Here is a 14,567-nt window from a genome sequence, read left to right on the forward strand (position 1 = left end):
TTTTCAGAAAAAAGTCTTCATGCCTACAAAAAAAGGTAGGCAGAAGATTCCATGTGCACTTGAAAAGAACATGTATTCTGTTGATTTAGGGTGGAATGCTCTGAATATATCTGCTAAATCTATCTGGTTCAGTGTGTCATTCAAAGCCACTGTTTCTTTGTTGATTTTGTTAAGATGTTCTGTTCACTGATGTAAGTAGGGTGGTAAAGTCTCCTACCACTGTTGTATTATTATTGATTAGTTCTTTTATATTTGTTATTTTTTTATATATTGGGATGCTTCCATGTGGGGGTGTATATTTATAATTGTTATATGTTCTTGTACGATGTTATTACATAGTATCCTTGTCTTTCGTTATAATCTTTGTTTTAAAGTCTAGTTTGTCCAATATAAATATTGCTATCTTATTATCTTTGTTTACTGACATCCATTGGCATGATAAATATTTCTCCATCCCCTACTTTCAATCTGCAGGCATCTTTTCTTCAGAAATGACTCTCCTGTAGGCAGCCATATAGATCAGTCTTGTTTTTTTAATCTACTCTGTCACACTCTGCCTTTTGACTAGAGCATTTAGTCCATTTACATTCAAAATAATTATTGAAGTTTTTCTCTGATCCTTTCTTGTCTTTCTCTCATGGTTTGCTGGCTTTCTTTGGTGATAAATTTCTTTCTTTTATTCTTTGCGTCTCTATTACTGGTTTTTGAATTTGTGGTTACCATTAATTTTGTATATAATATCTTCTATATATATGATCGCTTAAATTTAAACCCATTCTTTTTTCCTCTTCCTCCTACATTTTAGGTATATGGTGTCATTTTACATCCTCTTATTTTGTGAATCTCTTGAGTGGTATACTTATTTTTACTGTTTTTGTATTTCCTACTTTTCATTCCTTTCTTTATGGTCTTTCTTTTCCACTCAAAGAGTCCCCTTTAATACTTCTAGTAGGGCTGATTAAGTGGTCATGAACTCCTTTACTTTCTGTATGAGAAACTCTTTGTCTCTCTTTGTATTCTGAATGATAGTTTTACTGGGTAGAGTATTCTTGGCTGCAGATCTTTCACTTTCAGAACCTTAAATATTTCATGTCTCTCCCTTCTGGACTACAATATTTCTGCTGAAAAATTTGATTGTAGGTAAACTCATGAAGCTTCCCTTGTATGTATCTTTTTTCTCTTGCTGCTTTAAAATAAATTGTCACTAATTTTTGCCACCTTAATTACTATTTCCCTTGGTGTGGACCTCCTTGAGTTGACTTTGTTGGGGGATCTCTGTGCCTTCTGGATGTGCATTATCTGTGCCCTTCCCCAGATTAGGTAAATCTGCAGCTATTATTTCTTCAAATAAATTTTCTGCTCCCTTTTCTCTCTCTTCTTATTCTGGGATCCCTGTAATGGGAATATTACACTTTTCGAGGTGTCTCTTTAAGGGGAGGGTCTCAGCTTCCAGCACCCTCTGAGCTCTCCCAGAACGAAGCCTACTGATTCCAAAATTCCAAACTTTATGTCCTGTTTGTTTTAGGAACCCACAAAATCAGCCCTTCTCACTTTCAAAGCCAAACGTTATAGAGATTCAGCCTTCCCATGTAGACTCCGCAGTGTGATACTGTTTCTTGCCCTTTTCCACCCTTGCAACTCCCTACTGCCCTGCAATGGCCATGGTTTGGCTTCCCACTGTATCTCCACCCTTCCTAACCTCTTTCACGTGGCCTCTTCTCCACCGTTAGCTGTAGAGTTTGTTCTGCCAGTCTTCCGGTAGTTTTCTGGGTTATTTACACTGATATGAATGTTACCTATTTGTATCTGTGGCACAAGGTAAACTTAGGATCCTCCTACTCTGCCATCTTCCCAGCTTCCAATATGATATTTTTTCATTCATATTTACTCAACTGCTCTATACTATGTGATTACTTTCTGGTCAAGGACTTGAAATAGACTTTGCAAAAAACAGTTTTATATCAGTAGGAAAGAGTAGAGAAAGAATACTAATTATATTTATTCCTGTTATTCATTTATTCAAAATATTTGCGGAGCAACAGGAACTCAGCAATAAACAGGTTGACAATTTGTATATACTGAGTGAAAAGTGAAGAATTAAAGATGAATTTGATATATTCAGAATGAAATAATAGTGACACAAAGAAGAAGAATGTGAATGCTGAAAAGACAGAAAAATTAGAAGGAGATCTGGGTTAGAAATAAACTTAACATTTTTTTTTTTTTAATGTTTTATTTATTTCTAGGAGAGAGAGAGAGAGAGAGAGACAGCGTGAGCAGGGGAGGGTCAGAGAGAGAGGGAGTCACAGACTGAAACAGGCTCCAGGCTCTGAGCTGGCAGTCAGCACAGAGCCCGACGCGGGGCTCGAACCCACGAACCGCGAGATCATGACCTAGCGAAAGTCGGACGCTCAACCGACTAAGCCACCCAGGCGCCCCAACATTTTTTTAACATTTTGAGATACAACAGTTGTACAACCCATTCAAAAAGTTCTGTGGACAGAAATATGAAGCTAAAACAAAAGGGAAGGCTTAAAATATTGATTCCAGAGTCTTAGTAATAACGTCATAAAAAATAAATGATCTTGGGGCGCCTGGGTGGCTTAGTCGGTTAAGCGTCCGACTTTCGCTTAGGTCATGATCTCGCGGTTCGTGGGTTCGAGCCCCGCGTCGGGCTCTGTGCTGACTGCCGGCTCAGAGCCTGGAGCCTGTTTCAGTCTGTGACTCCCTCTCTCTCTGACCCTCCCCTGCTCACGCTGTCTCTCTCTCTCCTAGAAATAAATAAAAATATTAAAAAAAAAAAAAATGATCTTGCCAAACAAGAATAGACTTAAGAAGACAAAAGGCATAACTTCAGAGATTATCCACAGTTATGATGAAAAACACAGCCAAAGAAAAGAACAACTCAAAAGATAAATCAAATAGTTTAAGTAATAGCACAATAGAGGGGAAAGGAGAAAAGTTTTAAGTACGAAGTGATCTAAACTATTTGAATCTCCAAATAGATGGAGAGGAGAAAGTGAAAGCCAAGGATTAAACAGAAGGCATTCATTAGCAAAATTCAAGATGGCAAGTTCAATGGGGATTGCAAAAGTCCTTATAAAAACAAACAAAACAAAACAAAAACTTCCAAGGCCCGTGTTTGTAACTGAAATAGCACCAAATAAAAAAAATTAATTTCCAAAAGAACAACTGAAAACCATCATAACTAATATTTTAAAAGAACAAGTATTTCACTTAGAATATATTTCTATTTCTTGGTTTTCTACAAGGTAGACATAATGGTTAAGTTTTTATTTACAACAAACTAGCATTCAGTGCCTTACCAACTTCAACAACTTTGATAAGCATTTTTAGTAAGTTAGGACTGCTCTGCTGAATATCTTCTACCACTAAGCTATTCCTTACTACACAGAAGCCATCACTTCTCAGTACAGGCAGAACAGAGGGCTAACTGGGTCACTAACTCTCATACAACATAACAGTCCGGTTATATTCAAGTTCCCTAGAAGACAGTAAAGTTGTGACAAGTCTGCAAAGTGATCAGGTAGATACTCTGTCTTCCTGTTCTTGGCCAGCTCCTCTAAATATGTGCCAAGTATTGATGAGCTTTAAAGTAGCAGACTATAAATTCAAGGCACTTTCAGATTCAGACAATGGCAAAGTTGAAAAGATTGGAAAGCTAAGGCAAGTTTTCCTCCTGCCTACCTTACATAACAGGTCATAACAAAGAGATGCAGGGACCTGGAAAAAGTTGAAGACATACTGGAATTAGGAGGATGTAGCAAGTAGTAATTTTGGTGTCTATAGACAGTAAGTAATGATACTAACTTCTCTCTTCATCTTTCATTTCAAGAATGAGGAGGTTATCATCCTTATTTCAGTAATTATTCTTATAACCAGTAATTTCTATTGTTCTCTCACATAATTCTTTTTAAAATTTTTTTTAATGTTTTATTTATTTTTGAGAGAGAGAGAGACAGCATGAGCAGGGGAGAGTCAGAGAGAGACGGAGACACAGAATCTGAAGCAGGCTCCAGGCTCTGAGCTAGCTGTCAGCACAGAGCCCAATGCGGGGCTCGAACCCACAAATCGTGAGATCATGACCTGAGCCGAAGTCAGATACTTAGCCGACTGAATCACCCAGGCGCCCCGTTCTCTCACATAATTCTTTTAACAAGTGACAAAAAACATGGGTGATGCAAATGTTGGTTCCATTAATGTTTGTACCATTAAACATTATACTATACTAGGGGTGCCTGGCTAGCTCACTCATTAGAGCATGCAACTCTTAATCTCAGGGTCATGAGTTCAAGCCCATGGTTGGATATGGAGCCTAATTAATTAAACACACACACACACACACACACACACACACACACACACACAGCTATTTAAAAAAATATCTTAGAGAAAAATATGAAAAATTTCAGTCCTGGAAAATTTCTTTTCAAGAAAAATCAATTCACAGAGGACTCTTCCTATGAGATATCAAAATGGATTTTACAGGGCGCCTGGGTGGCTAATCGGTTAAGTGTCCAACATAAACTTAGGTCATGACTCACAGTTTGTAGGTTCAAGCCCCGCATCAGGCTCTCTGAAGTCAGTGCAGAGCCCAGATCTCCCTCACTCTCTGCCCCTCCCTCAAGGTTCTTGTGCGCTCTTGCTCTCTCTCTCTCTCAAAAATAAACATTTAACAGGGTTGAGGGGCCAACATGGCAGAGAAGTACGGGGATCTGAAGTTCCCTAGTCTCTAAAACAAAGCAATGTTGATGCTAAAGGACTCTGAACTCCGAAAGTCCAGGAGGCAAAAAGACAATCTCTTCCTGGGACCCACCAGGAAAACCTGACAGAACAAGACTACTTCAACGATCAAATCAAAGCTCACCTAGTGAAGGGTTAAAAACATCACTGCAAGTAGGGAGATAAAGTAACCAGAGTCACAACAACAGGCAGCAAGTAACGCTCTCCAAAAAACACTTCATGAAGGGTAGGGCCTAGGATAGCGTATGACCCTTCTTTAACATAGTAGTGCTCACAGGTACAGGACACATAATAAGCTTTTAAAATACATAAGGGACAGAAAACTAGTCAAAAATCACAAAACAGAAGAATTCTCCTCAAAAGAAATTCCAGGAAGAAATGACAGCTAAAGAATTGATCAAAACAGATATAAACAATATAATTGAACAAAAATTTAGAATAATAGTCATAAGATTAATCGCTGGACTTGAAAAAAGCATAGAAAACAACAGAATCTATTGCTGCAGAGATCAAGGAACTAAAATATAGTCATGATGAATTTAAAAATGTGGTAAATGAGGGGAAAAATGAACTAGAGGCAGTGACAGCAAGAATTGAAGAGGCAGAGGGAAAATAGGTGAAATAGAATATAAAATTATGGAAAAAGATGAAGCTGACAAAAAGAGAGGTGAAAAAATTTTGGATAATGAGCAGAGAATTAGAGAACTAACTGATTTGATAAAACGGAACAATATCCATATCATAAGAGTTCCAAAAGAAGAAGAAAAGGGCAGAAGGTGTGCTTGAACAAATCATAGCTGAGACCTTCACCAATCTCGGGAAGGAAAGAGACATTGAAACTCAGGAGGCACAGAGAACTCCTTTCAGATGTAACTTGAATCAATTTCCTGCATGACATATCATAGTTAAGCTATGATACAAAGATACATAGATAAAGAGAGAATTCTGAAAGCAGCTAGGTATAAACAGACCTTAACCTACAAGGGTAGTAGGTAAGGGTAGTAGCAGACCTATCTACTGAAACTTGGCAGGACAGAAAGGAGTGACAGGAAATTTTCAATGTGATGAATAAGAAAAATATGAGGACAAGAAACCTTTATCCAGCAAGGCTGTCATTCAGAATAAAAGGAGATAAAAGTTTTCCCAGACAAACAAAAGCTGAAGGAGTTCATCACCACTAAACCAGCCCTACAAGAGATCCTAACGGGGAATCTGTGAGTGTTGCAAAGACCACAGAGGAACAGAGACATCACTACAAGCATAAAACCTACAGATAACAGGATAACTCTAAGTCCTCATCTTTCAATAGTAACACTGAATATAAACAAACTAAATGTTCCAATCAAAAGACATAGGGTATCAGAATGGATTAAAAAAAAAAAAGACCTATCTATATGCTGTCTACAAGAGACCCATTTTTAGACCTGAGGACATTCAGATTCAAAGTGAGGGGATGGAGAACCATCTATCATGCTACTGTATGTATACTTGTAACAGACAAACTAGATTTTAAACTAAAGACTGTAACAAGAGAAGAAGGGCATTATATAATAATTACAGGGTCTATCCACCAAGAAGAGCTAACAATTATAAATGTTTATGCACCAAACCTGATAGCACCCAAATAAATAAAACAACTAAAACCAAACATAAGCAATCTTATTGGTAAGAATGTGGTAATTGCAGGGGACTTTAACACTCCAGTTACGGCAATGGACAGATCATCTAGACAGAAAATCAATAAAGTGACAATGGCTCTGAATAAGACACTGCACCATATGGACTTGACAGGTATATTTAGAACTTTTCATCCTAAAGCAGCAGAATATATTTTCTTCTCAAGTGTACATGGAACATTCTCCAAGAAAGATCACATACTGGGTCACAAAGCAGCCCTCAATAAATACAAAATAACTGAGATCATACTATACACACTCAGATTAAATGCTGTAACTTTGAAATCTACCACAGGAAAAAGTTTGGAAAGCCTCCAAATTCATGGAGGTGAAAGAATATCCTACTAAAGAATGAATGGGTCAACCAAGCAATTAAGAAGAAATTAAACAATATATGAAACAAATGGAAATGATAACCCAACAGTCCAAAACCTTTGGGATGCAGCAAAGGCAGTCCTAAGAGAAAAATACATTGCAATTCAGGCCTAGCACAAAAAACAAGACGAATCCCAAATACAAAATCTAACAGCACACCTAAAGAAACTAGAAGCAGAACAACAAAGAATCCTAAACCCAGCAGAAGAGAAATAATATAGATAATAGCAGAAATAAACAATATAGAATACAAAAAAAAAGTAAAACAGATCAATGAAACTAAGAGTTGGTTTTTTGAAAAAATAAACATAACTGATAAACCCCTAGCCAGACTTTTCAGAAACAAAAGAGACAGGACCCAAATAGATGAAATCACAAATGAAAATGGATTTATTACAACAAATCCCTCAGAAACACAAGCAATTATGAGAGAATACTATGAAAAACTATATGCCAACAAACTGGACAACCTGGAAGAAATGGACAAATTTCTAGACACCCACACACTACCAAAACTCAAACGGTAAGAAATAGAAAATTTGAACAGACCCATAACTAATGAAGAAATGGAATCAGTTATCAAAAATCTCCCAACAAATAAGAGTCCTGGATCAGATGGCTTCCCTGGGGAATTCTACCGGACATTTAAAGCAGAGTTAATACCTATCCTTCTCAAGCTGTTCCAAAAAAACAAAACAAAACAAAACAAAAAACAGAAATGGAAGGAAAACTTCTGGACTCATTCTATGAAGCCAGCATTATCTTGATTCCTAAACCAGAGAGAGACCCCACAAAAAAAGGGGAACTACAGGCCATCAATCCCTGATGGACATGGATGCAAAAATTCTCAACAAGATACTAGCAAATCAACTAGCAAATCAAGATACTTCAACAGCATATAAAAAGAATTATCCACCATGATCAAGTGGGATTCATTCCTGGGATGCAGGGCTGGGTCAATAATCGTAAATCAATCAATGTGATACATCACATTAATAAAAGAAAGGATAAGAATCACATAATTCTGTCAATAGATGCAGAAAAATCATGTGACAAAACACAACATCCTTTCTTAATAAAAACCCTCAAGAAAGTTGGGATAGAAGAAACATGACTAAGTATCATAAAAACCATGTATGAAAAGCCAATAGCTAACCTCAACCTCAATGGGGAAAACAGAGAGCTTTCCGCCTGAGATTAGGAACACGACGGGAATGTCCACTCTCACCACTGTTGTTTAACATAGTGTTGGAAGTCCTAGCATCAGCAATCAGACAGCAAAATGAAATAAAAGGTATCAAAGCTGGCAAAGAAGAAGTCAAACCTTCACTTTTTACAGACGACAGGATATGTACAAGGACAACCTGAAAGACTTCACCAAAAGACTCCCAGAAATGATAAATGAATTCAGCAAAGTCTCAGGGTGCAAAATCAATGTACAGAAATCAGTTACATTTTTATAAACCAACAATGATGCAACAGAAAGAGAAATAAAGAAACTGATCCCAATTATAATTGCACCAAGAACCATAAAATATCTAGGAATAAACCTAAACAAAGATGTAAAAGACTTGTATGCTGAAAACTATAGAAAGCTTATGAAGGAAACTGAAGAAGACACAAAAACATTCCATGCTCATGGATTGGAAGAATAAATACTGCTAAAATGTCAATACTACCCAAAGCAATCTACACATTCAATGCAATCCCAATAAAAATTACACTGACATTCTTCTCAAAGCTAGAACAAACAATCCTAAAATTTCTGTGGAATCACAAAAGACCCCAAGTAGCCCAAGTAATATTATACGGAGCTCCCCACTTCTCCACCATCTTGCCTCCTCCTCTCTTAGCCAAAGTAATACTGAAGAAGAAAACCAAGGTGGGAGGCATCACAATCCCAGACTTTAGCCTCTTCTACAAAGCTGTAATCATCAAAACAGTATGGTACTGGCACAAAAACAGATACACAGACCAATGGAATAGAATAGAGAACCCAGAATTGGACCCACAAATGTATGGCCAAGTAATCTTTGACAAAGCAGGAAAGAGTACCCAGTGGAAAAAAGACAGTCCCTTTAGCAAATGGTGCTGGGAGAACTGGACAGCAACATGCAGAAGAATGAAACTAGACCACTTTCTTATAACCATACACAAAAATAAACTCAAAATGGATGAAAGACCTAAATGTGAAATAGGAAGCCATCAAAACCTTACAGGAGAAAGCAGGCCAACAACCTTTTTGACCATAGCCACAGCGATTTCTTTCTTGACGTCTCCAAAGGCCAGAGAATAAAAAGGAAAAATGAACCATTGGGACCTCATCAAGATAAAAAGCTTCTGGACTGCAAAGGAAACAATCAACAAAACTAAAAGGCAACCAACGGAATGGGAAAAGATATTTGCAAATGACATGTTAGATAAAGGGTTGGTATCCAAAATCTATAAAGAACTTACCAAACTCAAAAACAATCCAGTGAAGAAATGGGCAGAAGACATGAACACAAGCTTTTCCAAAGAAGACATCCAGATGGCCAACAGACAACATGAAAAGATGCTCAATGTCACTCATCATCAGGGAAATACAAGTCAAAGCCACACTGAAATACTGCCTCACATTGAACATAGTGGCTAAAATGAACAAATCAGGAGACTACAGATGCTAGCAAGGATGTGGAGAAACGGAAACCCTCTTGCACTGTTGGTGGGAATGCAAACTGGTGCAGCTGCTCTGGAAAACAGTGTGGAGGTTCCTCAAAAATTTAAAAATAGAACTACCTATGACCCAGCAATAGCACTACTATGAATTTATCCAAGGGATACAGGAGTGCTGATTCATAGAAGCACATGTACCCCAATGTTTATAGCAGCGCTTTCAACAATACCCAAATCATGGAAATAGTCTAAATGTCCATCAACTGATGAATAAAGAAGATGTGGTTTATATATATAATGGAATACTACTTGGCAACGAGAAAGAATGAAATCATGCCATTTGCAGCAACATGGATGGAACTGGAAGGCATTATGCTGAGTGAAATAGAGAAGGACAGATACCATATGTTTTCACTCATATGTGGAACAGGAGAAATTTAATAGAAGACAATGGCGGAAGGGAAGGGGAAAAAATAATTTCAATCAGAGAGGGAGGAGGCAAACCATGAGACTTAAATACAGAGAACAAACTGAGGGTGGATGGGGAAGGAGAGGGGAAAATGGGTGATGAGTATTGAGGGGGGCACTTGTTGGGATGAGCACTGGGTGTTGTGTATAAACGATGAACCACAGCTAATCACCCCAAAAATCAAGAGCACACTGTACATATTGTATATTAGCTAATTTGACAATAAATTATATTTTATAAATCTATATAAATATATAATTTTGAGAACAGAGTTGTCTAAATCTTAGTCCTAGTGCTATCATAAATATACACATAAAACAAATTGTTATATATCACCTATATAAACTTATACATAATAAAATTATATTTATAAGTTGATACTTTATACATGCAATGGTCTTATATACATCACAAAAGTAAAAGTAAACAGAGATTTTAAAATAATTTTTTAAAAAACCAAGAATATACAAAGTTGTAATATTTTTATTCCTTCACCCCAATCATCCTGCTGGGGTGAAAACTATACTCTGAAGACCACACTGTAGTCATAATCACCTGCAGTTCTCAGAAACACTACATGTCATACCTTGCATTCACTATATGTTAAGTTTTCTACAATGCCCCCCTGAAGCCCTCCAAAAAAAAAATCCAGCAGCAATCTTCAACTCCTTCAATAATTATTCAAGTATAAATGTTTTTATGTTATCTTTTACCTAATCTCTTTCCGCCTTCTCATTTCCTCCTCTCACTTGCCATCCCCACACTTATTCCCATTCAGATTTAGGTCTCCCTCTTAAATTCCCCTTGTACCTATTTGTATGTTCATTATAGAATCATTATCTGTTTAACTTTCTGTTTCTCTACTCAACTATAAACCACTTAAGGGCACAGGATTTATCTTTTGATCTCAGGGAGTTGAATGTCTACCTTTGGCAGATACTTATTTGCACAATTAAATAATCTAGACTAATACTGATAGTACAAATGACTAGACTGAGATTCAAATTAAACACTGTGTCCATAGTCCATTTGCACAATTAAATAATCTAGACTAATACTGATAGTACAAATGACTAGACTGAGATTCAAATTAAACACTGTGTCCATAGTCCAGGGTACTAAAGCTATTGGTACTAAATGATACTGTGGCATTTTCTTAATGTACCTTATTTCTTGCTCCCTAAAAGCTCAGCAATATATGGAGCAGCTATAAAGTTCTCTTTACAGTAATCTAAAAATGAAAATTCAGTACTTTACAAATATATATTAAACAAAAGAAAACTTAATATCTAAGAGATATTTTTTATTACTAAATTACCACATACCATGTATTTTCAAATAAGGTATCTGAGTCAACTGCCAAAAATCATACTCATGTGCCCAGTCCACAGAATGCTGTTATGGGAACCTATACCAGTTAATTTATACCAGTTGTAATCCACACTTTTCTCAAAGTATGCCCACTCACAGTATTTATTTAGTAATAACACAGATTTTAGGCTATTAAAGAAATGAATTCCTAGTATCTGCAAATGTGGTCTGGAAAACTTCTTATTTACAAAACGTTTACCTACATCAAATACAATAAAATGAAGGTCTCAAAACCTTATCTGTCTGAGACCATCGTATTAGTTTTTGCTACTAAAATGCAAGAATTTTATCTCTTGAACTAATAATGTTAGAAGTACATTATTATGTTTATAACAATAGAATGTTTTAAGTTTAATTTTCTTTAATGTTAATTTCTGACAGAGAGAGGGAGAGAGAGACAGAGTGCGAGCAGGGGAGGGGCAGAGAGAGAGGGAGACACAGAACCCGATGCAGGCTCCAGGCTCCAAGCTGTCAGCACAAAGTCCAATGTGGGGCTGGAACTCACGAACTACGAGATCATAACCTTGGCAAAAGTCAGGCGCTTAACCAATGAGCCACCCAAATGCCCCTTAAATTTAATTTCTAAGTATGGATGCTATTAGACCATATGAGAATACACCATTCTGAGAATCTGCCACCAGGAATCATTGTAAGTATTCAGAAATTAACATTATGTACAACAGTCTCCTGCTCTTTTGTAGGACTCAAAAGATATTTATTATACACACAATACTTTTGAAAGCACCTGTAATTCATCCAAACCAATATGCTACTTCTTAGTACTTTCATACAATCTCATTCTAAAGCCCTGTTTCCTCATCTGTAAAATTGGATGCTTGACTAGATGAATGCTATAGTGTCTTCCAAGTCTAAAATCTTGTGACATCAACTTGGGGTATATTTTATCACTTAAACATAGTGATATGTGAATGGACTGGTTTTTTTTTATGTGAATCATATCTATAATGAATCTGTGGAGGCAACAGTAACAAACACACAAGTATAATATCATTAATAAAGTATTAAAAGTAAACCTGTGAATAATCATTACCAAATGATTGTATTTTATGAAAGGATTCAAGGAGGAATTCCTTAAATAAAGGTCCTCTAATGAGTCAAGCACTAGGTTGACTACTGTTTTCAGTGAAAGAAGTCACTGATAACCTTGAAAACATCATATGGGAAGTCAATGATATATTACACTATTTTTAAATTACCATTGTAAATACAGAACCAGGGATCCCTGGGTGGCTCAATCAGTTAAGAGTTAAACTCTTGATTTAGGCTCAGGTCATGATCCCAAGGCAATGGTATTGAGCCCAAAGTCAGGCACTGCACTAAGTGTGGAGCCTGCTTAGATTCTCTCTTTTCCTCTCTCTCAAAAATTAATTAATTAAAATAAAATAAATAAAAATAAAATAAAATAAATCAAGGACCAAAAATCTACAACTTCTCAGAAGCTATTCCATAAAAGCACTAGTATAAGACCCAATTAGATACAAGGAAAATACTCATTTATTCAGCGACTATTGCTAATATTGTAATGGTTACAACTTACATCAGACTAACTACGGAACTGACACTGTTGTGCTCACTTTGGCAGCACATATACTAAAATTGGAACCGACACTGTTGACTTTATATTTATTAATTCATTTAATCCAACAGCAACCCCATGAGATACTATTATTATCTGAAGCCAAAAAGGTAGTGACTTGTTCAAGTTCACTAAGCTAGTAAAGAATCAAATTACTATTTCACTTCAACTACCATTTCCAACATTCAATTATTTTTCTATTCATGAAGAATTTCCACTTGAGAAATCTGGTGCACATCAAATATAGGTTTATAAATATGTTTACCTTAGTATCTCTTGTGTTACATTATTTCTTCTAAGGAACAATAACTGACTCTGGCTATTTGAGTGGATGATACCAAGAGCACAGTGCCATCTGAAATGACTATGATTTCTGGTAGAATAAACACAAATGTCTAAACGTTTTAAAAATTTTGTGTTGATGCATCCACTATTATCGTTAAAATTCAGTCTGCTCATGCGAAGCTGAGAGAACAGATCAGAAATACGACAGAGTAATCAATCATTTAAAAACAATCCTTAAATTTCCGACGTCGGCATGGGTTGTGAAAAGATACACTTTTTAAACAGTTTGAAACGTCCATCTTTCTACATGAGACAAACACATTTTTCCAACGATATTTCATCCTAAATCCTTTTTCTAATGTCAAGGTAAAATTGTCTAAAAGTTGCGGGTCCATCTTCCACCTCACTAAAACTCTCCCTCTAACCTACCCCGTAATTCCTCCTATAGTCAATATTTTACTTTACATCTACAAACTTTACGTGTTCTTCTGGGCTCAGAACTCGACTCCCTTTCAGCTTTCCATTTGGGTAATGCGTAGATTCAGCCCACACCCACCACACCTCTGCAGCCCCCACTCAGGGCTGCTCCTCCTCCCGGGGTTCTGCAGCACCAACTCTACACGTATCAGCTACGCCCCCTATCCCAACCCATCTTCGGACACGTGCGAGGATGTTTGTGTCACTCCATCAGTCCCACTGGGGACAGGACTCACTTACCGAGAAAGAAGCGCCAACTTTTGCTCCAGCATCATCTCCAGCTTTTGGCCCTGTTTGGAGATCCAATGGTCCACTCCATGCAGGCGGTAGCATGTCTCCAGCATCAACCTGAAGTCAGCCACGAACTCGGTGATGCCCCGATACTGGCCGCTGGCGAACTTCTCCTCCATCTTCAGCAGACACACGCCCTGCCCGAGCTGCTGCGGGAGGGCGCGACCGCCCCGGCCCCCGCTGCGCGGCCCCTCGGCCACCTCATCCTCCCCGATGGCAACGCCCCCCAAGGGCTGCAGGAAGGGGGCAGTGAGGCCCCGGTGCTTCTCCTGCAAGAACTCGCCCAGAATGCGGTAGCCCTGCTGCAGCTCGTAGGTCAGCTCCTGCTCCTTGCAGCCACCGCCCACGACCACCATCGCTTCTTCCTCCTCCTCTTCGTCGTCCTCATCCTCCCGCAAGGGGGCACTGCTCCCTTGAGTCGGCCCTGAGGCCGGGACCGCCACTGCCATCTCCTCATAATCCTCTTCCTTGGCCGCTGGTGGCGGCCGCTCCTCCTCCCCGGCAGGCTCCATCTCCCCCGGCGTCTCGGGCACGCTCATGGCCCCGGAAGAACCACGCTGGGGCGTGTGAAGAGGCAGCTCCAGGCGCCAGGGAACGCGTGAGAGCA

The 14,567-nt window shown here is 38.1% G+C and overlaps 1 protein-coding gene across 3 annotated transcripts in view; it reads right to left on the reverse strand.

Moving 5' to 3' along the window:
* The window catches only part of BRD10 (bromodomain containing 10), a 116,332-nt gene extending 101,772 nt beyond the window's left edge, over positions 1 to 14,560 (reverse strand). For all 3 annotated transcript variants that reach the window (XM_077769655.1, XM_077769653.1, XM_077769652.1), the window contains exon 1: positions 13,910 to 14,560. In XM_077769655.1, the coding sequence (XP_077625781.1) occupies positions 13,910 to 14,499 (590 nt within the window). In that variant the 5' untranslated portion in view covers positions 14,500 to 14,560. The remainder of the gene's footprint in view (positions 1 to 13,909) is intronic.
* Between the last annotated feature and the right edge of the window lie 7 nt (positions 14,561 to 14,567).

This window comes from Crocuta crocuta, unplaced genomic scaffold (assembly GCF_008692635.1).
Source record: "Crocuta crocuta isolate KB4526 unplaced genomic scaffold, BGI_CrCroc_1.0 scaffold393, whole genome shotgun sequence".
NCBI classification, from domain to species: Eukaryota; Metazoa; Chordata; class Mammalia; order Carnivora; family Hyaenidae; genus Crocuta; species Crocuta crocuta.